The 26,636-nt window shown below is 34.9% G+C and overlaps 1 protein-coding gene across 3 annotated transcripts in view; it reads left to right on the forward strand.

Annotated features, from left to right (window-relative positions):
- The window catches only part of PDE3B (phosphodiesterase 3B), a 191,785-nt gene that overhangs the window by 148,254 nt on the left and 16,895 nt on the right, over positions 1-26,636 (forward strand). For all 3 annotated transcript variants that reach the window (XR_011441143.1, XM_023646081.2, XM_023646082.2), the window contains exons 6-12: positions 1,401-1,611; positions 2,185-2,261; positions 7,390-7,541; positions 8,329-8,466; positions 9,442-9,553; positions 11,431-11,544; positions 26,408-26,607. Coding sequence is in view for 2 of the 3 variants with exons in the window: in XM_023646081.2 (XP_023501849.2) it covers positions 1,401-1,611; positions 2,185-2,261; positions 7,390-7,541; positions 8,329-8,466; positions 9,442-9,553; positions 11,431-11,544; positions 26,408-26,607 (1,004 nt within the window). In the remaining variant the exon portion in view is untranslated. The remainder of the gene's footprint in view (positions 1-1,400; positions 1,612-2,184; positions 2,262-7,389; positions 7,542-8,328; positions 8,467-9,441; positions 9,554-11,430; positions 11,545-26,407; positions 26,608-26,636) is intronic.

Raw genomic sequence — 26,636 nt, forward strand, 5'->3', positions numbered from 1 at the left:
TTAGAGGACAGGGGTCTCTGATCTCTGGTTATGTTTTATGTCTCTGCTTGAGTGATGAGCCTTCCTGATGTAACTTGTCTGTATGTGCATTATATTTCACAGTAAAAAAGGTTTAAGAGAAAAATGATGAATCTATATTGTAGAAAGTATTTCTTAAAGGTTGCTAGGTTTTTCTCTGTCATTTTCTTCTCTCTTTGATATTTTTCTATGTTATATCAAATTTCTATCCTGAGGTTATTTACCATTTATTCTTCTCAGCCTCTTTTTCAGGATTTTGGACACTCACTGGTATAATTAGAGAAAAGAGCACTGAAAGTTGAAATTTTAGTCTCCAGTTAGTAACTAAACATTATGACTTTGACAAGCAAGATGCTTCCCCTCTCTAGTTCTCAGCTTCCTCTTCTGAAACAGTAAACTGTTTGACCAAATTATTTGTAAAATCCCATTCAGCCCTAACATTATATGAAATTATAGGAGCCTCTAAACAAATCGATCAGAACAGCAGTGGCAGCCTTGGAAAGAGTATGGTCTCATAGTGTTGACTAAATCGAGTTTCCTGATTTTTTTGGGGGGGGGGGGGCGGTAGTTTTTTTTCTTCAAGGTAAAATGAAAATGCTACTTAACTCACAGGGTTACTGTGAAGATTAAATAAAATTACGCATTGTATTAGTAAGTGTTCTCCAGGAAAACAGAACTAATAAAACATTTATGTGTGTATATATAAATATATACATACATATATATAGGGGGAGGAGAATGGATTTGTTTTAAGGAATTGGCTCTTGAGATTGTGAGGGCGTGGGTCTGAAATTTTCAGGCAGGCTGCCAGGCTGGAAATGAATGAAGGAATTGTCAAATGAATGAGCTGGAAAGATTTGGATATATTTTTTATGGGATTTTCTGTTCTGTTACCATATAATTTTATCATATGCTCAACTTGCTTAATGCTATTAAGAACTTGGGTTCTTCAATAAAAATGAATTTTATCGTGTTGAAAAATATTCAGTAAAACTTGGTAAAGATGTTTTGTTCATGTGGATAATTGAGCTGGTAGGGACACAAAATGTGAAAGATACAGACCAATATGAATTAGGAAAATCTGTGCCACACAGGATGTAAATTTTAGTTATACTCTTAATATTTAGCAAGTCTGTGCGTCCTGCCACAGGGTGTTTAGTCCACAGTCAATGATGATGACAAACATGGTCTATATTCTGCTTAAATTCCTAGAATGTCTTGAAGATAGCTCCACCTAGAAATTTACTTTATCATTTAATTGTAAACACTTTGCTTTCTTTAAGGAAGGAAAATGTTCTTTATAAATACACAAACATAGACAATAAACACATGCAGATACATACATATTTATTTATCTCTTTCCTCTCTTTTAATTTTTAAAGGTGCCTTACCCAGCCTAAGTCCTGTCAATTCTCTCAGTCATGGATCAGTGTCAGCTGGCTCTCTAACTAGTCGATCACCTATAGAATTTCCTGATACTGCTGATTTTCTTACTAAGCCAAGTGTTGTTTTACACAGATCTCTGGGCAATGCACCCAATTCACCAGATTTTTATCAGCAGCTTAGAAATTCTGATAGCAATTTATGTAACAGGTAAGTTTCCCAAATGTTCGTTTCTATTTCAAAATATAGGTTATTTTAATAAAGTATTACCAGTTTTCTAGTTCTATATTATAACTAGGTGATGGATTAAGACTCTGTCCTCTTCTTTATCTAGTAGTTTTTATTCTGAATAAACCTTTTCTCATTTCAGTGCCATTATTCATTTTCCAATTAAATGATCTCCATCTGAAGTGAAATATAGTGTTATTCTATCCATCATAAGATATCAGTAAATGTATGAGAATTATTTTAGTATATAATACCTTAGGGCATATTTATAGTACCTAGTTCACATGCTGTTTATTCTCATTTCTGCTTCAATGGTAATAGGTGTTTACCTCAGAACTCAATGTTGACTTTCAAAATACATTATTTCCTTCAGGGACAGACAGATGCTTCCTAGTATAAAGCCTATAAAGTTTATAGAGAGATTGGAATATTAGGATGTTTTGTAGTTGGTATCTTGGTTAAAAATTAAGCAGATTTTCAAGTGTATTTAGGTAAAAACATTTTGCCTCATTTGTCATAAATATATATTTATATTTATCTCTTTTATTTTATAAGCTGTGGACATCAAATACTGAACTATGTTTCAACATCTGAATCAGAGTCTGGTACAGACTGCCACAGTGGAAAATCAGGTGAGACTGCAAAAGTCATGTGTGTTTGAATTTAAAAGCAATTTCTTACATTGTTTCTTAAAATCAGTAAATTAGTTTAACTTCAGTTTATCCATCTTTGAAGTGAAAATTATAATGTTTTTGTCTACTTCACCGAGGACTATTTGGAACAAATGATAAAGAATAGATAGTGAAAGTATTTTGAAGAGTAAAAGTGTACTATATAAATGAATGCAGTCTTCTTAGCTTATAAGTAGGGTTCATAAATAGTGAAATTAATTATATTAATGTTGAAATTTATACTGCACAATCTAAGCCCAAAAAGGTTTGCATATGTTTTTTTTTTATGGCATAGAGAGTTGTTTTAAAATTTAATTATATCATTCTGAAACATTTTATATCCTCAAACAAAATATATTGTTGGTGATAAATTTATAATTGTTTTATAACTTAAAAAAATTGATGATTCAAGCATCCATTAATAGTTAACTAGGTAACTCAGATCGTTCCCTCTGAAGGTAGCTAGAAAAGCTGGACAAATTATTAACAACAAAAAACATCTCCTTGAAGCCACTGGAGAATCAACAAGAACTCCTCAGAATTACCAGTACAAGATCTGGAGGAGCATAGAAGTCCAAGAAAGTGAGGCTGGAGTTTAAGGCTGTTGAAGAATGTTTGCTGCTTCCAGAGGGGCCAGTGACTGATAGAAACAGCAGTCCTGTGGGTAGCTTCATGGGACTAGGGAGACAGAGATTGGAGTTGAAGGCCTGCCATGATAGAGATAACTTGGTAAATTCTACAGCGCTACACCCTAGGAATAAAGGTAAACCAGAAATAGGCCCTTTCAGGGGTTGTAGGCTCATATCAATCCCTTCACATACCATAAAATTCAACCTTTGAAAGTGTACAATTCAGTAGTGTTTGGTTTTTATATTTTAAAGCATTGTTAAAACAAAAGAAAACAAAGATGACCAATCCTTCACAAACTCTTCCAAAAAATAGAAGAGGAGGGAACCCAACTCATTCTCTGAGACCAGTGTTACCCTGATACCATAACCAGACAAAGGCATCACAAGAAAACTGTAGACCAATATCCCGTATGTGTACAGACACAAAATCCTTAACAAAATACTAGCAAACTGAATCCAGCAACGTATAAAATGGTCACACCATAACCAAGTGGTATTTATCCCAGGAATGCAAGGGTAGTTTAACATTTGAAAATCAATCAATGTAGTATACCATATTAATAGAATAAAGGTGAAAAAAATCCATGTTAATCTAAATAGATGCAGAAAAAACATTTGATGAAATCCAACACTCTTTCATGATAAAAACACTCAAACTAGTAATAGCAGCAAAGTTCCTCAGCCTAGCAAAGGGCATCTGAAAAACACACAGTTAACATCATCCTTAATGGAGAAAGACTGATGCTTCCCCCCTAAGATCAAGAATAAGATAAGGAGTTTTGCTTTCAGCACTTCTATTCCAACATTGTCCTGGAGGTTCTAGCCAGGAAAATTAGAAAGAAAAGGAAATAAAGTTATTCTGAATGGAAATAAAGAAATAAAACTGTTCCTATTCACAGATCATATGATCCTTTATGTATAAAATCCCAAAGAAATCACACACACACACACACACACACACACACACACAATTATTAGGACCAATAAACAAGTTCAGCAAAGTCACAAGATACAAGACCAATGTACAAAATCAATTATATTTTTATATACTAGCAATGAACCATGGTAAATTGAAATTAAGAAAGCATTTCCATTCACAACAATGTCAAAAGAATAAAGTAGAATAAATTTAACAAAAGAAGTGGGAGACTTATAAACTGAAAACAAACATTGTGGAGAAAATCTAAATAAAGAGGCATTTCATAGTAATAGATTGGAAAAACTCAGTGTGGTCAACAGAGCTATTCTCCCAAATTGATCTGTAAATTCAAGGCAACACTTAGCAAATTCCAGCAGGCTTTTTTTTGGTAGAAATTGACAAGCTGGTCTTAAAATGTACGTGGAAATACAAATGACCTACAATAGCCAAAACAATTTGGAAAAAGAACAAATTTGTAGAACTAATACTGTCTGATTTCAAAACTTATTATAAATCCACTGTAATTAAGACAGTGTGGTATTGGCACAAAGATGAGCCTGTAGATCAATGGGGCAGAACTATGAGTCCAAAAATAAATTCATGCATTTATGGTCAATTGATTTTTGACGTAGAAGCCCGATGATTCAAAAGAGAAAGTTTTTTCAACAAATGTTGCCAGGACAATTGGATATACACTTGCCAAAAAAAGAATTTGGATGCTTACCTCACCATATACACAAAAAGTAACTCAAAACAGATCATACACCTAAGTGCAAGAGTTAAAACAGTGAAACTTCTAGAAGAAAACATTTGACAGAATCTTTGTGACTGTGGGTTGAGTAAAGCATTCTTAGATATAATACCAAAGAACGATCCATGAAACAAAAGAATGACAAATTGGGCTTCAGCAAAATTTAAAATTTTTGCACTCCAAAAGACACCAATATGAAAATGAAAAGACAAACCACAGATCGGGAGAAAATATTTGCAAATTCTACATCTGATAAAGGTCTTATATCCATGATACATAAAGAACTTTTACAACTCAATATTAAGAAGTCAAACAATTCAATTAAAAAATGGGTGAAAGATTTTAGATATTTTGGTGAAAGTCATTTGGTGAAGGATATAAACAAATAGGTAATAAACACGTGAAAAGATGATGAACATCATCAGTCATTAGGGAAGTGCCAATTAATATTGCCATGAGATACCACTACACTCAAACTAGGGTAACTATAAACAAAAAGACAGACAATACCAAATGTTAAGGATGTAGAGAAATTGAAACCTTCGTGCATTGCTGATGGGAATGTAAAGTGGTATAGCCAGTTTGGCAAAGTTTTCACAGTTTCTTAAAAAGTTACACATAAATTTACCATATCACTCAATTATGCCATGGCTAAGAATTTTCCCAGGAGAAAACATATGAGCACTCAAAGACAGGATTGTGAATACTTATGATATCATTATTCATGATAGTGCAAAACTGGAGATGATCCAAATGTCCATTGACTTGCAAACTGATAAATATCATGTGGTGTATCCATACAGCGGAATTCTATTTAGCAATTAAAGGAACGGACTTCTGATACATGCTACTACATGGATAAACTTCAAAATATTAAGTAGAAGAAGTCAGGCTCAAAAAACTATGTATTGTATGATTCCATTTGTATGAAATTCTAGAAAAGGCTAATTTATAGAGACAATAATTAGAACAGTGATGGGGTAAAAATAAGGATTAACTGTAAATAGGCATGAGGGTATATTTTGAGGTGATGAGAATGTTCTAAAACTGGATTGTCATAATGGTTGTACAACTGTAAATTTACTAAAATTGTTGAATTATATACTTAAAATGGATGGATTTTATGGTATGTAATTATACTCAATAAAGCTTTTAAAAAAGTTATTGATTCTCACAGTTGTTTTTTTTGAGGAAGATTAGCCCTGAGCTAACATCCATGCCCATCTTCCTCTACTTTATATGTGGGACGCCTACCACAGCATGGTGTGCCAAGTGGTGCCATGTCTGCACCCGGGATCCGAACTGGCAAACGCTGGGCTGCCGAGAAGCGGAACATGCGCACTTAACCACTGCACCACCAGGCCCGCCCCCTCACATTTTTTTGGATTGACTGGTATCAACTGGGAGATTCTCACTTGAGGGCTCTCATGTGATTGCAGTCAGATATTGACAAGGGCGACAGTCATTTGAAGAGTTGATTGGGCTGAATTTCCAAGATGGATTACTCATGTATTTGTTGGCTATTGACCAGTCCATCTAAATATGACCCCTCTATGAGCTTCTTCCAACATGTTGACTGGATAGCAAGACAGGAGGAATTGGAAGCTGCCAGTCCAGTTAATGGCTCAACCCAGAACAAAGTGTCACGTCTGCCATATTCTGTTAATCAGAGCAGTCATGCAGCCTGTCCAGATTCCAGGGTGCTGGGAAATAAATACTCTCTGTTGATGGAGGAGTGACAAGAATACATTTTAAAAGAGTGCATGTGGGATAAGAGATAGTGTTGTGGACTTCTTTGGAAAAGAACTTGCTACATTTATTTCAACTGTCTTTTATTATTATCTGTAAGATATAGTTATTAGGAATTTAGATCATTAAAAAGTAAATCATGTAATGTACCTCAAATGTCAACAATTTTTAGATTGATGGCTATTTTAGAATATTATTATAATTAGTGCCTTATCAAGAATAGTTGAATATTCTAAATTTCATTTCATCCTGTCTCTCAGTACTCATATGTATCAGCTTTGATATGTTCCTGAACTTTTCATAAAGAGAGTCACAGAATGTGTGCCTTTGTGCCTGGCTTCCTTCACTCAACATTATATATTTAAGAATCATCCCTATTGTTGCCTGTGATTGTAGTTCATCCTCTTGGCTCCTCAGTGTTCAACTGTGTGGGCTACTACAGTTTATTTGTTCTACTGGTGATGCGTTTTGGGAAAGTTTCCTGTTTAGGATATTACAAATAGAATGAACATGATTTTTTTTACATGTGAATGAATGCTATTTAGCTACCAGTGCTGCTTCCCTTTTCCATGTGATTTGGGAAAAAGAATATTATTAATCACATTGGCAGAGAAATAACTCACAATTCTTTATACTATGTTTTAACTTTTGGATGTGCCTTAATCTCATTCATAATTATGAGTTTAGAGTTTTTGTGTCTAAAACTCCAGCGATTTCAAATGTTGGAAATTGTTTACATTAAATTGGTAAAAAGTTCCTATTGATAGGGGCTGTTTTTTTCTGTTTCTCACTTTTATAAAGAATTTCCACCTGTATCTTTCATCCATGAGTAGATAAATCAGGTGAAATGTTGCTAGAACACAAAATACCTGGGCCAAATAGTCCAGCAAGATATGACCTAATGGTGTCATTAATTTAGACTGAATGCCAGTGTGGTTCACTTTATCTGAATATGTTTTACAAATAATTTTTCTTAGAAAACGGTGCATTTAGGGCAAATTTTATTCTTATCTGTTTGTTAACATATATATTTTTTGAAAGGTGATGAAGACAACACCATTTTCTCAAAAGAATCATTCAGCATTACAGAAGCTCAACACGAAGTGGAAACAGAGAACAGAGACTCTAGAAAATTATTTTTGGAAGGTGACCATCACCTAACAGAAGAGGCACAGAATGAGCAGCAGCCAAATGTAAAAGATAAATTTTCAATATGATTATATTAAGGTGAAATATAATGTTAGTACTAGTTTCATTGTTTTTGTCCAGAACAAGGTCTTTAATATATTTTAATTTTTTTTACTGAAAGTCACTATAACGCATTAAAGAAAAACTTGGCTTAAAAATAATAATTACTTCTAAACTCATCATCCTAGAAAAACAAAGTGCATTCATTTTTAAATGAACACATATTGTTTAGTTTTATAGTAGATATATTACTTTCTATGCTGATATTTTCTTCATTGTGTACGTTAAAGTATGAAGAACATGTAGTCATTAAAAAACAATGAAAATAATCTACTTACAGTAGCAATTTTTTTTTACTGTTTTTAAGGTTCAAAATTTAAGCTTTTTAGGGGAAAAAGCCCATCCATTTCTTTTGAGAAGTTATCCTAGTAATGAATGCCCATATAAGGATATGAGTTTCTTTCTATTATTATTTGATACCTGTAACTTCTAAAACAAAAAGAATGGATTTTAGATTTGTATAATGTTTTGGAAATATTTTTTTATTTATTAAAGTAATGTGAAGATTAATAAGTCTTCTGATACCTAAAAGACATGTTTATATTTGTCTCAAGATAGCCTTCTACAAAGAAAATAGGAAGTACAGATTATATTTGAGAATAACCATTAAAGAAAATAATACTGACCATTTTCTAATATTCAGCTTTAAGTATTCTCATTTAGATGTGGATTTGACAATATTTATAAAAGGTAAGGTTAAGTTGGTTTGGTTTTTCCCTCCTGTGTGTACAGATTGAACAGGAAGCATCACTAGACCTGATTTTAATGGAAGATTATGATTCATTAATAGAAAAGATGAGCAACTGGAATTTTCAAATTTTTGAGCTTGTAGAAAAGATGGGAGAGAAATCAGGAAGGATCCTCAGTCAGGTTTGTTTCAAATCTCTACTTCTTTATTATAAATTAATTTTTTCTTGAATCTTTCTAAAAAGCTGAATCTAAAAATGTATAGTATTGGTTTAGGTACAAGTTCAACATTGTTCATTGAATTATTTTTTTCACAAATGAAATAATCAGTAGAAAATTTGAAAATAGAAACGTATGTATATAAACCCATATATATGTAAACAATTATATTATTATATCTATATTTCATATAATTTTATATATATAAATGAAAAGTAGTTTATGTGCCCATGTTAATGGGATAAATTAATTTAGACTAAAGAAGTGATAAAGATTTGCTTTTTATTGAATCTTGAGGTTGAAAAGGACATGAAAGGTGATCTAGTTCTAACCATTGAAACTTACGCTGCATTTTTTTCACCTGCCCTCCCGGTACTTCACCCAAGGGCAAGTGGTTCATTTCATGCCAGAACTATGGAAAAATACCTTCCTTTTTACCACTCAGACTCCAGGTTCTCCCTGATGGGTCCACACAACAGCATCAGATTAACTTCCCAAAATATCACTCTCATGAGCTCCAAAGTATCTTATTTATGAAAAACAAGAACATAAGGATAAATTATGTGGAGGGCATATAAGTTCATCTCATTGAAGTCTTTAGGGACAAAAATGTGATAAACATATTGTTCTGACTTCTTTTAACACCCAGGACTAGAATAGAATAAAATTCATGTTCCCTTCAATAAATTATGAATAAAGCTGAAGGGAAGAATGGAAAAGTCTTAAACCTGAGATATGATATGGTTTTCAAGGGCTTTAGGGTGATTCTTCCTTTTTCACGTTTTGGAAAGAATTCATTGTGGGGAAGTTTTTAATTATTAATTTAAAGACATAAACATGGTTAACATTCCTAAATGCAAATCACAAAAACATATTATACTCAACTACAAATAGAAATTCTGATTTTTTAAAGTGCACTTTATTTTAATTGACATTTAGGTTATGTATGCCTTATTTCAAGACACTGGTTTATTGGAGATATTTAAAATTCCCACTCTACAGTTCATGAACTATTTTCGTGCATTAGAAAATGGCTATCGAGACATTCCTTGTAAGTATTAACATATCTTACTTAGGTTCAACTAATAACTGGTTTTGAAAGTCTTTGTTTTTCCCTTCAGATAGTCTCTTAAGCATGTTTTAAATAACATGTTTGGAAGTGTTTTAAAATAGGGATTTAAAAAGAAAATGTGTATCCCACTACGTACAGTTAACTGACTACTGTTAGCATTTTGGTATTTATGCTTCAAGACTTTTTTCTTATATATATTCATTTTTTATAAAGTGAATTATTATATTGATACCTATATATAATCTGCTTTTTCACTTAATTATTATAGTATATATCTTTCTATGTTAAATTATTCATCTGAGTACCTTACCTTTTAAAATGTTTGGTAATATTAAGTAGGTGAAGAGTTTCAGAAAATTCTTGGCTTTAAAATATTTAAAATTTATCCATAGAATTTTTGTTTTTAACTGTGTCCTGATTTATGGAATAATTTTTAATGGCCATTTGATTTTATGGTAAAATATAATTTGAATTTTGTATTAGGAAAAGATAGAATTTTCTTTATATGTCAATAAATTCTACAGTTTCCCTCCATGTGGGACATACTTTTGGGAAATCAATTATATAAATAGCAAATTATTCCTAAAATGGCATAACTCATTAATAATGATGGTGCTTAATAATTTAATGTGTTATAATGTGTTATGTGTACTATAATTACCACTTAAAAAGTATGCATTTTAAAATGTGGCTGGATTTTATATGTGGAATTAAGTGATATGTTAAGATGGACTTCAACGGAAGGGGAATGGAAAGAAATAGGTAGTAAAGAGTCTTCACTGTCAGCTCCAATTAGGATATATTGGTTAAAAAAGAATCTCTGGATATAACTTTTCTAAACTTTAGTTTCCAAATTTGTAAATAGGAATAACAATGGTCCCTACTGCATAGGTAGTTATCATGTAAGATAAGCCATGCAAAGCATGTATCAGAAGTCATAGCACATAGTAAACGGTCCAGAAAAGGTGATGACTGTATTAATAATAACTAAGCTCCTAGTAGATGACACCATGTCATATCTACAGCCTGGACACTTAGAATTGTATCATCTGCTAGTGCTACATGGTAGGTACTCATTAAATATTTGCTGAAGTGTTGAACTTTTATTGAATTTCAGCTATGACTATACTCATTAGATTCAAAAAGCTTATCTCATTTAATCTTTGTTGGAAAGCTTGTATTATCTACCTTTTATAGGTGAGAAGTAAAAACACAGAAGTATCTTTCCCAAGATCATAAAACTAGAAATAGCAAAGCTGGGTTTCACTTGTAGGTCTTACCTTTTCACATAGTGGTATTTCAATAAACCCGTGTTGTATTGATCACATTCTATGTGTCAGACACTGTTCTAGATGTTTTCATATGCTATTTAACATTTAATCCTTATAGCAGGGCATGAGAGAGAGGTATTTCTCATCTTTTTTGGGGGGGAAGGGGTGGAGTTCAAGTATCCAGAATCTGTAACTGTTCTATGTGCCTGTGTGCAAAACCTGTTTTGTGTGCAAACACGGGTCTGCATAATCCAGATGTTATTTTCATGTTTTTAAAAGCCGCAAAACAGCAACCTTAAGTAAATTTTCCAGTGCCTTTCAATTAGCCCTGGTTACCCTGCCTTTTCTTTGACCCTTTACTATGTTTTCATGGTATATGTGAAAGTTTTAAAAGATAACTCTTTAACACCTTAAGAGACTTTAAAAAGTAAGATGAAACAAAAATACAATTGTAGGAAGTTATTCTAAGCCATACATTTTATTTATGAGGATATAGTATGACTAGAAAATTATTGTACTTTTATAAACATCGTATGTTAAAAATAACAGAATGATCATTTTTATAAAACATTTTGGTGACTTTAGATCACAATCGTATACATGCCACAGATGTCTTACATGCAGTTTGGTATCTGACAACACGACCAATTCCTGGCTTACAGCAGACCCACAATGATCCTGCAACAGGAAATGAAACAGGTACTTCCTTCTACAAATCTTTCTTTTTAATTACTTGATTAGTATTAATAAATCAAGCTCTTATTTTATTACCCCCATTCTCTTAAATTTTTCATTAAGTAGCTTTGGTACATATAAAGGATTATGTAAATTTTGATGAACAATAATGACATACACATTAGGAAACCTACTACCCATTTTAAGAGCTAGGTTAGTATCCAATGCTGCTGGATCTGCCATGTTTCTTTTCTGTGTCTCATCCTGCTGCTTTCCCCACTGAGGCAGCCACTATCCTGTGGGTTATGGTGATCATTTCTTTGCTTTTTTCTTTCAATTCTTGGTTTTTTGTTTTAGGTGTATCATAGATTAAAAATACATAATATTCCCAATGAAATGGGACATGTTTAAAAGCCTCACGTAGGTATTTAAATGATATTTGAAAACTTGTAACATTCAAATTTTGCCTCCAAAAATGTTAATTCTCTCATCATAAATAGAATTATTTATACAAATATAATGAATTATAATATTCATAGTTCTCCTATTCTAGCTTATAAAAGAAAGGAGAAATATTCTAATAAGATACACACACACATAAACATCAGGACAGAATTTGCTTAGTTACAAATGCCTGAGAAATATTACCATACTAATCAGTGTAAATGTCATCGACTTAGCCACTGCTTTGCTTTCTTTGGTACTTGAGTCTAAAGTACTGCCATTATTTGTTTGATGGATTTGCCTTATGTCACTGGTTCATTTTTGTTTGCCATCCATATTTACTCTTTCCTGGTGCTGTTGATTCTTTCCAGTAGTTCTTGCTTCCATCAGAGATCATTATCTTCAGGTTTTTGGTTTGTAGATGTATTTATTTTGTCTTAGAAGAATATTTTCATATTTTAGCACATTTGAAGATATCATTACATCATCTTCTGACTTCTATAGTTTCTGTTGACAAATTGGCCATAAGTCTTATTTCTCCTTAAAAGTAATATGTCCCTTTTCTCCTTGCTGTTTTTTTTTAGCATTTTGACTATGATGTACTCAGGTGATTTTCCTTTGTATTCATCTTGCTTGGGGTTCAGTGAACTTCTTGAATATGTTGATTAAAATCTTTTATTGATTTCTGTCATGTTCTTCAAAATTCTTCCAGCCTCTGCCTGTTGCCCAATTCCAAAGCTGCTTCCACATTTTTAGGTATTGGTCATGGCAATAACCCACTTACAGGTACCAAAATCTGCATTAGTTTCCTTTTGCTGCTGTAACAAACTGCCACAGACTTAGTGGCTTAAAACAATACAAATTTATTATCTTACTGTTCTGGAGGTCAGAAGTTTAAAATAGGTCCATCTCGGCTAAAATCAAGGCGTCAGCAGGATTGTTTTCTTCCTAGAGTCGTTTGGAGAATCCGTTTTCTTGCTTCCTCCAGATTGTAGAAGCCACCTGCATTCCATGGCTTATGACCCCTTCTTCAAAGACAGAAACATAGCATCTTCAAGTCTCTCTGACCCTGACCTTTTCATCCTTCCAAGAAATTAGCAAAAAGTGGTCCAGGTACAACCTCAGCTTTCTTTTCTGAGTACATCTCCCTGACAGTGAATCTCCTACTTCTAGCATCTTTTGCAGTCTGGACAGGTTGAGAATATCCCAAGTTATGAAGTTCTGGTGCCTTTTTGTTTAACAGTTCTCCCTCAATCTATCATTTTGCTCTTGCATTTTACTACAAACAGTAAGAAACCAGGCTATATCTTAAACATTTTGCTTAGAAATCGCCTCAGCCAAATATCTAAGTTCATCATTTATGTTTTGTGCTCCACGTAATTACAGCACACAGTTCAGCTAAGCTTTCTGCTGCCAGGTAACAGTGATGCCCATTCTTCTAGTTTGCAATAATATGTTCATCATTTCTTTCTGAGCCTTCACTGGCAGTGCCCTTAACAGCAGTTTTCTACCACCAGCCCTTTCACGATGACTTAAGTATTCCCTGCGGCGATATGTGTTTTCTCTCCCATGCTCCTTACTTCCTCCTGAGTTCTTACTAGCAGTGTTGGAAGTCCTTATATACAGTGTTAGGGAATCAAGTATCTGTAGACACTAGGCTTTGGGAGACCCAGTAGCTGCTGAAATGGAAAATTAATGTGGAAACAAAGACTACAAGGACTATGGGATGTGCTGCCTTATTCTAATTGCATTGGGGAACTAATAGAAAAGAAATGACCATGGCACCACAAGCACAAGCAACAAAAGCAAAAATAAACAAGTGGGACTACATCAAACTAAAAAGCTTCTGCCACTGCAAAAGAAACAGTCAATAAAATGAAAAGGCAACCTTCAGAATAAGAGGAAATATTTGCAAAGCACATATTGGATAAGGGATTAATATCCAAAATACATAAACAACTCAGTAACAAAAAAAAATCCAATTAAAAAAATGGGCTGAGGAACTAAATAGATGTTTTTCCAAAGAAGACATCCAAATGGCCAACAGATACATGAAAATATGCTCAACATCACTAATCATCAGGGAAACATAAATAAAAACCACAATGAAATATGATCTCTCGCTTGTTAGAATGGCTGTCATCAAGAGGACAAGATACAAATGTTGAAGAGGATGTGAAGATAATGGAAACCTGCCCACTGCTGGTGGGAATGTAAATTAGTTCAGCCATTGTGGAAAACAGTATGGCGGTTCCTCAAAAAATTAAAAATAGAACTACTATATGATCCATCAATTCCACTTGTGGGTATATATCCAAAGGAAATGAAAACAGGAGTTTGAAGAGATATGTGCACTCCCATGTTTATTGCAGTATTATTCACAATAGTACGACATGGAAATAACCTAAGTGTCTGTCAACAGATGAATGGATAACGAAAATGTGATGTATATATACACACACACATATATAAATATACACACATACATACACATACACACACACAATGGAATATTATTAAGCCATGAGAAAGAAGGAAATCCTATCATTTGCTGCAACCAAGGATGGACCTTGAGGGTATTATGCTAAGTGAAATAAGTCAGACAGAGAAAGATAAATACCGTATGATCTCTCTGATATATGGAATCTAAAAAAGCTGAACTTGTGAAAACAGAGAGGAGAATGGTGGTTACCAGGGGCTGGGCGGTGGGGGAATTGATGAGATGTTGTCTAAAGGTACAAACTTGGACTAGTAGATAAATAAGTCCTGGAGAGTGAATGATTCTGTCTGATCCTTATTATCAAGAGGAAATAGGGTTGTACTACATGTGAGAGAATGTCAGGAACCCAGGGAATTCTCTGCTCTTTTTGGTACTCTTGTGTCCACTGACAGAAGATAATGAAAAACTACAGTAGTCCACCATCAGTATCACTAATAGTGCAGACCCCTGAAAGCATGGGGATAGAACCATAATCAATAGAGATGCGAGTTGAGGACAAAAGAAACATGGGGTGGCTTGTGGAATAAGAAAATGATAAATCCCAAGTGCAGCTATGTGACCAGTCACAGAAATGAAGTTTATAATAGCCATATGTATTTTCCCTCATTGCTTTGATAGGTATTTTAATATATTAAGCATCTTTTTTTCTTCCTCTTTCTCATTCTCCTACCAGCTGATAGATGGTTGATAGACATTTGGGTTCTTTCTACTTTTGGGCTATTATGAATAATGCTGCTATGAGTATTCAGGTACCAGTTTTTGTGTGGATAAATGTTTTCATTTTTCTTGGGCATATATCTAGATGTAGACTTTCTGGCTCATGAGGTGACTCTGTGGTTAACATTTCAAGGAACTGCCAAACTATTTTCCAAAGTAGCTGTACTATTTTACATTCCTACCAACAATGTATGAAGGTTCCAATTTCTTGCCACTTCTTGTCATTATCTGTCTTTTTGATAGCCATCCTACTGGGTGTGAAGTTGCATCTCATTGTGGTTTTGATTTGTATTTCCCTAATGGCTAGTGATTTTTCTTTTTTAAGTTAATTTTTATTGAGTTTATGATAGTTTACAATCTAGTGAAATTTCAGTTGTACATTATTGTTTGTCAGTCATATTGTAGGTGCACCCCTTCACCCTTTGTGCCCACACCCCACCCCACCCCTTTTCCCCTGGTAGCCACTAATCTGTTCTCTTTGTCTACATGTTTAAATTCCTCATATGAGTGGAGTCATACAGAGATTGTCTTTCTCTGTCTGGCTTATTTCACTTAACATAATTCCCTCAAAGTCCATCCATGTTGTTGTGAATAGGACGATTTTATTCTTTTTTATGGCTGAGTAGTATTCCATTGTATATATATATACACCATATCTTCTTTATCCAGTCTTCAGTTGATGGGCACTTAGGTTGCTTCCACATCTTGGCTATTGTAAATAATGCTACAATGAACATAGAGGTGCATGGGACTTTTGGAATTGCTGACTTCAAGCTCTTTGGATAGATACCCAGAAGTGGGATGGCTGGGTCATATGGTATTTCTATTTTTAATTTTTTGAGAAATCTCCATACTGTTTTCCATAGTGGCTGCACCAGTCTGCATTCCCACCAGCAGTGTACGAGGGTTCCTTTTTCTCCACAACCTCTCCAACATTTGTTACTTTTTGTTTTGGTTATTTTTGGCATTCTAATGGGTGTAAGGTGATATCTTAGTGTAGTTTTGATTTGCATTTCCCTGATGATTAGCGATGATGAACATCTTTTCATGTGCCTATTGGCCATCTGTATATCTTCTTTGGAGAAATGTCTGTTCATGTCTCCTGCCCATTTTTTGATTGGGTTGTTTGACTTTTTGTTGTTGACTTGTGTGAGTTCTTTATAATTATGGATATTAACCCTTTGTCAGATGTATGACTTGCGAATATTTTTTCCCAGTTAGTGGGTTGTTTTTTTGTTTCAATCCTGTTTTCCTTTGCCTTGAAGAAGCTCTTTAGTCTGATGAAGTCCCATTTGTTTATTCTTTCTATTGTTTCCCTTGTCTGAGAAGACATGGTGTCCAAAAGATCCTTTTAATACTGATGTCAAAGAGTGTACTGCCTACAGTTTCTTCTAGAAACCTTATGGTTTCAGGTCTTACCTTTAGGTCTTTGATCCATTTTGAGTTTATTTTTGTGAATGGTGAAAAAGAATGGTCAATTTTCATTCTTTTACATGTGGCTTTCTAGTTTTCACAGCACCATTTGTTGAAAAGAATTTCTTTTTTCCATTGTATGCCCTCAGCTCCTTTGTCAAAGATTAGCTGTCCATAGATGTGTGGTTTTATTTCTGGGCTTTCAATTCTGTTCCATTGATCTGTGCACCTGTTTTTGTACCAGTACCATGCCGTTTTGATTACTGTGGCTTTGGAGTATGTTTTGAAGTCAGGGATTGTGATGCCTCCAGCTTTGTTCTTTTTTCTCAGGATTGCTTTAGCAATTCTGGGTCTTTCGTTGCCCCACATGAATTTTAGGATTCTTTGTTCTATTTCTGTAAAGAATGTCATTGGGATTCTGATTGGGATTGTGTTGAATCTGTAGATTGCTTTAGGTAGAACAGACATTTTAACTATGTTTCTTCTTCCAATCCATGTACACGGAATGTCTTTCCATCTATTTATGTCATCATCCATTTCTTTCAGGAAAGCCTTGTAGTTTTCATTGTATAGGTCTTTCACTTCCTTAGTTAAATTCACCCCGAGGTATTTTGTGAATGGTATTGTGTTCTTGAGTTCTTTTTCTGTTAGTTCATTATTAGAGTATAGAAATGCTACTGATTTATGTAAGTTGATTTTATACCCTGCAACTTTTCTGTAGTTGTTGATTATTTCTAAAAGTTTTCCAATGGATTCTTTGGGGTTTTCTATATATAGTATCATGTCCTCTACAAACAGTGAGAGTTTCACTTCTTCCCTCCCTATTTGGATTCCTTTTATTCATTTCTCTTGCCTAATTGCTCTGGCCAAAACCTCCAGTACTATGTTGAATAAGAGTGGTGATAGTGGGCATCCTTGTCTCATTCCTGTTTTCAGGAGGATGGTGCTCAGTTTTTGTCCATTGAGTATGATGTTGGCTGTGGATTTGTCATATATGGCCTTTATTGTGTTGAGGTAGTTCCCTTCTATGCCCATTTTGTTCAGAGTTTTTATCATAAATGGCTGTTGGATCTTGTCAAATGCTTTCTCTGCATCTATTGAGATGATCATGTGGTTTTTATTCCTCAATTTGTTGATGTGGTGTATCACGTTGATTAATTTGCAGATGTTGAACCATCCCTGTGTCCCTGGTATGAATCCCACTTGATCATGATGTATGACCTTTTCGATGAATTGCTGAATTCGAGTTACCAACATTTTGTTGAGAATTTTTGCATCTATGTTCATCAGCAATATTGGCCTGTAGTTCTCCTTTTTCGTGCTGTCCTTGTCAGGCTTTGGTATCAGCATGATGTTGGCCTTGTAGAATGTGTTAGGAAGTGTTCCATCCTCCCTGATTTCAGAATAGCTTGAAAAGTATAGGTATTAAATCCTCTCTGAAAATTTGGTAGAATTCCCCAGGAAAGCCATCTGATCCTGGGGTTTTATTCTTCGGGATGCTTTTGATTGCTGTTTCAGTCTCTTTCCTTGTGATTCGTCTATTCAGATTGTCTGCTTCTTCTTGACTCAGCTTTGGGAGATTGTAAGAGTCTAAGAATTTATCTGATTCCTCTAGGTTATCCATTTGCTGGCATACAGTTTTTCATAGTATTCTCTTATAATCCGTTGTATTTCTGTGGAGTCTGTTGTTGTTTCTCCTCTTTCATTTCTGATTTTGTTTATTTGAGCTTTCTCCCTTTTTTTCTTTGTAAGTCTGGCTAGGGGTTTGTCAATTTTATTTATCTTCTCAAAGAACCAGCTCTTTGTTTCATTGATCCTTTCTACTGCCTGTTTTGTTTCAATAGCATTTATTTCTGCTCTGATTTTTATTATTTCTCTCCTTCTGCTGACTTTGGGCTTTGTTTGTTCTTCTTTGTCTAATTCAGTTAGGTGTAATTTGAGATTGCTTATTTGGGATTTTTCTTGTTTGTTAAGGTGTGCCTGTATTGCGATGAATTTCCCTCTTAATACAGCTTTTGCTGTATCCCATGAGTTGATTTGGCATATTATCATTTTCATTTGTCTCCAGATATTTTTGATTCCTTCAATGATCCATTACTTGTTCAACAGCATATTGTTTAGTCTCCACATCTTTGTCCCTTTCTCAGCCTTTTTCTTGTAATTAATTTGTAGGTTTATAGCATTATGATCAGAGAAGATGCTTGTTATTACTTCAATTTTTTTAAATTTATAGAGGCCTGCCTTGTTTCCCAACATATGGTCTATCCCTGAGAATGTTCCCTGCGCACTTGAGAAGAATGTGTATTCTGCTGTTTTTGGATGGAGTGTTTTATATATGTCTATTAAGTCCACCTGTTTTAGCTTTTTGTTTAATTCCACTGTTTCCTTGTTGATTTTCTGTCTGGATGATCTGTCCTCTAATGTGAGTGGGGTGTTGAGGTCCCCTACTATTATTGTGTTATTTTTAGTATCTTCTTTTAGATTTGTTAATAGTTGCTTTATGAACTTTGGTACTCCTTTGTTGGGTGCATAGATATTTATAAGCATTATTTCTTCTTGATGTAGTGTCTCTTTGATCATTATATATTGACCCTCTATGTATCTCTTTACCTGTCTTATCTTGAAATTTACTTTGTCTGATAGAAGTATTGTGACACCTGCTTTCTTTTGTTTGCCATTAGCTTGGAGTATTGTCTTCCAGCCCTTCACTCTGAGCCTGTGTTTGTCCTTGGAGCTGAGGTGTTTTTCCCTGGAGGCAACAAATTGTTGGATCTTGTTCTTTAATCCATCTTGCCACTCTGTGTCTTTATTGGAGAGTTCAGTCCATTTACATTGAGGGTGATTATTGATACATGAGGGCTTAATGCTGTCATTCTGTCACTCGTTTTCTGGTTTTCCTGCATTTCCTTTGTTTCTCGTCCTGTGTGTTTTGGCCCACCCATTGACTTCTCCAGTTTCTTATGCTGGGTTTCTTAGCTTTTTCCTTATTTATTTTTTGTGTCTCTGTTCTGTTTTTTAATTTAGTGGCTACCCTGAAGTTTGTATTCAGAATCTCATGCATAACATAGTCCGTTTTCTCATGGCCTCTTATTTCCTTAGCCTAAACTGATTCAGTCCCTTTCCTCCTCCCCTCGTAAGTTATTATTTTCATCTCTGATTCCAACTTGTGTTGTGAATTTGGGGTTAAAGTGATAAGATTGTCTTTGTTTTTGGTGTTTTCTTTCCCTTTATCCTAATGCTATAGTTGAATATTTGCTATCCTATTCTGATTCTATTTGTCGCCTTACTCTGTGTTCTGTGACCCCTTTCTCCCTTTTTTCTTTTTTCAGGTATGAGGGCCTTCTTGAGGATTTCTTGTAGGGGGGTTCTCATGGCTACAAAGTCTCTTAGCTTTTCTTTGTCTGGGAAAGATTTAATTTCTCCCTCATATCTGAAGGATATTTTTGCTGGATAGAGTATTCTTGGCTGAAGATTTTTATTTTTACAGTTTTGAATATGTCATTCCAATCTCTCCTAGCTTGTAAGGTTTCTGCAGAGAAATCCATTGAAAGTCTGATACAGGTTTCTTTGTAGGTTGTTTTCTTCTGCCTTGTTGCCCTGAGTATTCTTTATTTGTCATTCATTTTTGCCAGGTTTACTACTATATGCCTTGTAGTAGGTCTTTTTACACTGACATATCTAGGAGATCTGAAAGCTTCCTCCACACACATTTTTCTCTCATTCCCTAGATTTGGGAATTTCTCTGCTATTGTTTCTTTGAGCACGCTTTCTGCTCCATTCTCCTTTTCTTCACCTTTGGGTATACCTATAATTCTTATGTTGCATTTCCTCATTGAGTCAGCTATTTCTCGGAGATTTTCGTCATTTCTTTTTAGTCTTAGTTCTTTCTCTTCCTCTGTCTGGAGCCATTCAACCTCTCTATCTTCTATTATGCTAATTTGCTCCTCTATGGTGTGCACATGGGCATTCTGGGAATTCATATTCTGTTTTTTCTGATCTATTGTATTTTTCATCTGTAGTATTTCTGATTAATTCTTCTTTATCGTTCAATCTCTTTTGTGAAGTAACCAGAACTCGTTGACTTGTTTCTCTATATTTTCCTTACCTCATTTGAGTTTTTAGACTATAGCCATTCTGAATTCATTGTCATTTAGTTTACCTATTTCCAAGTCCTCAAGACATAATTCTGTGTTTTTATTGTTTTCCTTCTGGTCTGGAGCTTTTATGAATTGTTTGATGCTAGAAAAATGATTTTTCCTCATAGTGATATTATTTGGTCGCAGGTACAGCTTCTCGCCACTAGATGGGGGTCAAGAGCCAAGTATTTTGAGCCCTCCGCCTTCACCTGAGATGGCATGGCACAGCATGGGTTGTGGGCGGGCACTTTCTCTTGCTCACAGACCCGGGTTTCCCGATCAGCTCTCCCTGTCTAGTCTCCTGGGGTCTTGGCTTGATGAGGTCACCCCACACGAAAGCTTTTGCCCCATTAGAGGGCTTCCCTCTGGGCTGCTAGGGTCCTAGGGAGTCTTGGGTGATCCTGTGGCTGTGTGACCCCTCTCCCACTCCTTCCTTCATGCAGCCTCCCACGGCAGTGATCCAAGTCTTTAGGGAAGGGAGCAAAGTTCTCTCAACCTGTTCCAGCTCCTCCAAGGTGGACTACCTCCTCTCTGCCCTCTGTCATTTGGCTGCTGTGGGTCTATGAGGATTCCTGTGCTATTAGGATATTTTTTGTTGGAATATGGTTGCTCATTTTTGTTGTATGTTGGAGGGGAGAGAGTCCTGGGCAAGCTCACTCCACCATGACACTGACGTCACTCTTGAGCATCTTTTCATGTGGTTATGAGCCATTTGTATATCTTCTTCAGAGAAATGTCTATTCATGTACTTTTTCCATTTTAAGATTTGGTCATTTGTCTTTTTTTTTTTTGGAGGAAGATTAGCCGTGAGCTAACATTGCTACCAATGTTCCTCTTTTTGCTGAGGAAGATTGGCCCTGAGCTAACATCTGTCCCCATCTTCCTCTATTTTATATGTGGGATGCCTGCCACAGCATAGCTTGATAAGTGGTGCTGTGTCCGCGCCTGGGATCTGAACTGGCGAACCCTGGGCTCCTGAAGCTGAGCCGTGCACAGTTAAGCACTACGCCATGGGGCCAGCCCCTCGTTTGTCTTTTTATTATTGAATTTTGAGGAGTTCTTTATATATTCTGGGTACAGAATATATAAGATTTGTGATTTGCAGCCTTACAGATTCATGATTTGCAGCTGTTTGCTCCCATACTGTGAGTTGTGTTTTCAGTTTCTTGAGGATGTCTATTGAAGCACAAAAGGTTTTAATTTTGATGTTTAATTTATCTAAGTATTTCTTTTGTTGCTCATGCTGTTGGTGTCATATCTAAGAAGGGTGCCTAACTCAAAGTCATGAAGATTTACTCCCGTTTCTTCTAAGAGTTTCATAGTTATAGCTCTTGAGTTTGGGTCTATGATGGAACTAATTTGAGGGGATGAAGTGAGGAAAAGGTCCAACATTCTTTTACTCGTGGATATCCAGTTGTCCCAGCACCATTTGTTGAAAAGAATTGTTCTTTATTTCTTTTAATCCTTGTTCTTTATATATTCTACACATAGTCAGCTCTAAATGTTATTAAATCAGAGTTTCTACCTTATAAGATGTGAGCATTAAATGAAATAACATGCATGAAAGTGCCTAGCATCATGCAGGGCACACAGTTGTCTCTCAACCAGGTCATGGCACCCTTGTCCAAAATCAATTGACCACAAATATGAGGGTTTATTTCTGGTCTCTCACTTCTATTCCATTGATCTATGTGTCTATCCTTATGCCAGTACCACACTGTCTCCATTACTAAAGCTTTGTAGTAAGCTTTGAAACTGGGAAGTGTGAGTCCTCCAACTTTGTTCTTCTTTTTCAAGATTGTTTTGGCTATTCTGGATGTCTTGCCTTTCCCACATGACTTTTAGGTTCAGCTTGTAAATTTCTACAAAAAAAGACATTTTGTAGAATTTTGGGAGTTTGATAGTGATTGTATTGAATCTGGCAGATCATTTCGGGGGTATTGCCATCTTAATTAACAATATTAAGTCTTCTGATCCACAAACATAGGTATTTTCCCACTTATTTATGAGTCTCCTTTAATTTCTTTCAACAATAATTTTTTCGTTTTCAGAATACTGGTTTTGCAATGCTTTTGTTAAGTTTATTCCTAAGTATTCTTTTTAAAAAAATTTTATTGAGGTCACATTGGTTTATAACATTATGTACATTTTAGGTGTACATCATTATATTTTGGCTTCTGTAGACTGCATCATGTTCACCGCCAAAAGTCTAGTTTCCATCTGTCACCATACATGTGTGCCCCTTTACCCCTTTCACCCTCCCACAATCCCTCCTCTGGTAAGTACCTATCTGTTCTCCATATCTAGGTATGTTTTTTGTTTTGTTTTGTTTTTTGGTGAGGAAGATTAGCCCTGAGCTAACATCTGTTGGCAATCTTCCTCTTTTTGCTTAAGGAAGATTGTCCCTGAGCTAACATCTGTGCCAGTCTTCCTCTGCTTTGTATGTGGGACACTGCCACAGCACGGCTTGATGAGTGTTGTACAGGTCTGTGCCCAGGATATGAACCTCCAAAGCAGAGTATGTGCACTTAACCACTATGCCACCAGGCTGGCCCTATATGTTTCTTTTTTTTATCTCCCACATAATCGGTGAAATCATATGGTATTTGTCTTTCTCTGTCTGACTGATTTTGGTTAGCATAATAGTCTCCAAGTCCAGTCATGTTGTCACAAATGGCACGATTTCATCTTTTTTATGGCTGAGTAGTATTCCATTGTGTATATATACTACATCATCTTTATCCATTCATCCACTGATGGGCACTTAGGTTGCTTCCAAGTCTTGGCTATTTTGAATTATGCCGCAATGAACATAGGGGTGCATATATCTTCTCAAATTAGTGTTTTCATGTTCTTTGAATAAATACCCAGAAGTAGAATAGCTGGGTCATACAGTAGTTCTATTTTTAACTTTTGGAGAAATCTCCATACTGTTATCCATAGTGGCTACACTAGGTTGCATTCCAACGAGCAGTATATAAGGGTTCCCTTCTCTCCACGCCCTTTCCAACATTTATTTCTTGTCTTTTTAATAATAGCCATTCTGACAGGTGTGAGGTGATATCTCATTGTAGTTTTGATTTGCATTTCCCTAATAATTATTGATGTTGAACATCTTTTCATGTGCCTGTTGGCCATCTGTATATCTTCCTTGGAAAAATGTCTGCTCATATCCTCTGCCCAATTTTGATTGGGTTGTTTGTTTTTCTCTTATTGCCTTGTATAACTCATACAATATTATGAGTTTATATTATGAATATTATAATACAATAACACATACAAAATATTCTTTACATATTTTGGAAATTAACCCCTTGTTGGATACATGATTTGCAAATATTTTCTCCTAATTAGTGAGTTGTGTTTTTGTTTTGTTGATGATTTCCTTTGCCATGCAGAAGCTTTTTAGTCTGATGTAGTCCCATTTGTTTATTTTTTCTTTTGTTTCCCTTGCCTGAAGGAGACATGATAGTCATAAAGATACTGCTAAGACCAGTGTCAAAGAGTGTACTGCCTATGTTTTCTTCTAAGAGTTTTATGGTTTCAGATCTTACGTTCAAGTCTAATACATTTTGAGTTAATTTTTGTGCATGGTGTAAGATAATGGTCTACTTTCATTCTTGTGCATGTGGCTGTCCAGTTTTCCCAAAACCATTTATTGAAGAGGCTTTCCTTTCCCCATTGTATGTTCTTGGCTCCTTTGTCAAAAATTAGCTGTCCTGATAGTGTAAATGGAAGTATTTTCTTGGGTTCATTTTTTGATTATTCATTGCTAGTGTTAAGAAATACAATTGAGGTGCTGGCCCTGTGGCTGTGTGGTTAAGTCCGTGCCCTCTGCTTTGGTGGCCGAGGGTTTTGCTGGTTTGGGTCCTTGGCACAGACCTAGCACCGCTCATCAGGCCACGCTGAGGCAGCGTCCACATGCCACAACTAGAAGGAGCTACAACTAGCATATACAACTATGTACTTAGGGGGCTTTGGGGAGAAAAAGGAGGAAAAAAAAAAGATTGGTAAGAGATGTTAGCTCAGGGCCAATCTTAAAAAAAAAAGAAATACAATTGATTTTTTGCATATTGATCTGTACCCTGCAACACTGATGATCTTAATTTATTAGTTCGAATAGTTTTTCAGTGGATTTTTTAGTATTTTTCTATATACAAGATCATGGCATCTGTAAAATGGAGATGGTTTTACCTCTTCCTTTCTAATCTGGATGGCTTTTACTGAGGCCTCCTTTTAAATTAATCAGCCAGTTAAAAGAATCACCATTTTCAGTAAGAAAGTAAATAAATGGGATCTACAATAGTTATGTTTAATTGTTCTTGCCAGCTATTTTCTTTTTCATACTATTAATTTCATGTTAAACATATATAAACTAATGTATTAAGATTCCAATATGTCAATTTTAAGTAATTATTAAGTTGAAAGGATATCTTTTACCATTTCTGACATTTTTATATATATTTTGAAATTCTAGAGGAAATTCAGAATGCATATAACAGGGAAAATCCAAATTATTGTCTCTGATATTGATAACTAAAGTCTTATTAGAAATTTGAATGTGTAAATTATATCTTTATCCATACATTTGTCTTTTTATTTTTCATAACTATTAAAAAAATAGCTCTAGTGTGGGTGTTTCTAAAACTCAATTTAGATACAAAATATAAACAGCATGAAAATAATGAGGTATCTTTATAATTATCACTAGTGTGTATTAAAGTTATTATGTTAAAAAATTCTTAATGGCAAAAATAGAGTGAACTCTAAATTGTGATAAAAATTGTTTTGGACTTTGACAAGCCAGGATATTATTCCTAGGTTCCACTGGTGAACACAAGCAATGAAATTTTTTCTCTCTTTAACATCTTAGTGGTTTTGTTTGCTGTCTACTCTAAATATAGTTTATTTTCTCCTTCTTATACTTTAAGATCCCTTTAGAAAAAATAATAGAGTGACCATTTAAAGAAATAAAGTCACCAAAATACAAAAAGGAAGAAGTCAATGGTAATATATTAAGACACCAAAAGCACAGTGCTGATAATGAAAATATTGTTTCCAGCTAGAGGATAAAAAGAGTTATGTTTCTGAGACATTCCTCAGTTTTCCATGCTTTTTCATTTTCCCTAGTTTTTCCCTCCATTATTTTATAAGAGGCTTCATGGAAGGAAAAAGAAGGGGAAGACGGGTTGTAGTCAGAGCTGCAAATGAAATGTAATCTATCTGGATATAAGATTTGAAAAGCATTTATGTTGAGAAGCTGAGTTTGTTAATATATTAAATTCCTAATTCTCTATATTGTTTTCATGAATTTTATTCTCTAGATTGCTTTTTCTTGTTACCTCCTATTCCCTGGCCATTATATCTAGCCTTACAAATGTTTAGAAAATCAGAGGCTTTTAAAAATTATTATTAGTCAGAGAAAGAGAGCATCATGAGAATCCTATCACATCCTGTAAAGTAAGTGACTTCAAGGTTACGTATGATACTCCTCCTCTTTGTTAGCATGTATGTTGGAAATAATATCCTGTTTTAGGCCTATGTTTATAAATAGAGTCTATTTCTTAGGTAAGTCAACAGATAAGATGAATAATCATATTACCTATGAGGAATCTCCACCTTAGCCGCATTGTGAGGAAGTTATGTGTAATGCTGGTTTATTTTGCTTGTTCCTCAGATTCTGATGGTAGAATTAGCCCTGAGCAAACTGCTTACATTTCTTCGAGGAGCTGCTCTATTCCAGATGAGAGCTATGGTTGTCTGTCTTCAAACATTCCTGCGTTGGAATTGATGGCTCTATATGTGGCAGCTGCCATGCATGATTATGATCACCCAGGGCGGACAAATGCATTTCTAGTGGCTACAAATGCCCCTCAGGTAGGAAATACTTTAGAAAGTTTAAAGAA

This window comes from Equus caballus, chromosome 7 (genome assembly GCF_041296265.1).
Source record: "Equus caballus isolate H_3958 breed thoroughbred chromosome 7, TB-T2T, whole genome shotgun sequence".
Classification (NCBI taxonomy): Eukaryota; Metazoa; Chordata; class Mammalia; order Perissodactyla; family Equidae; genus Equus; species Equus caballus.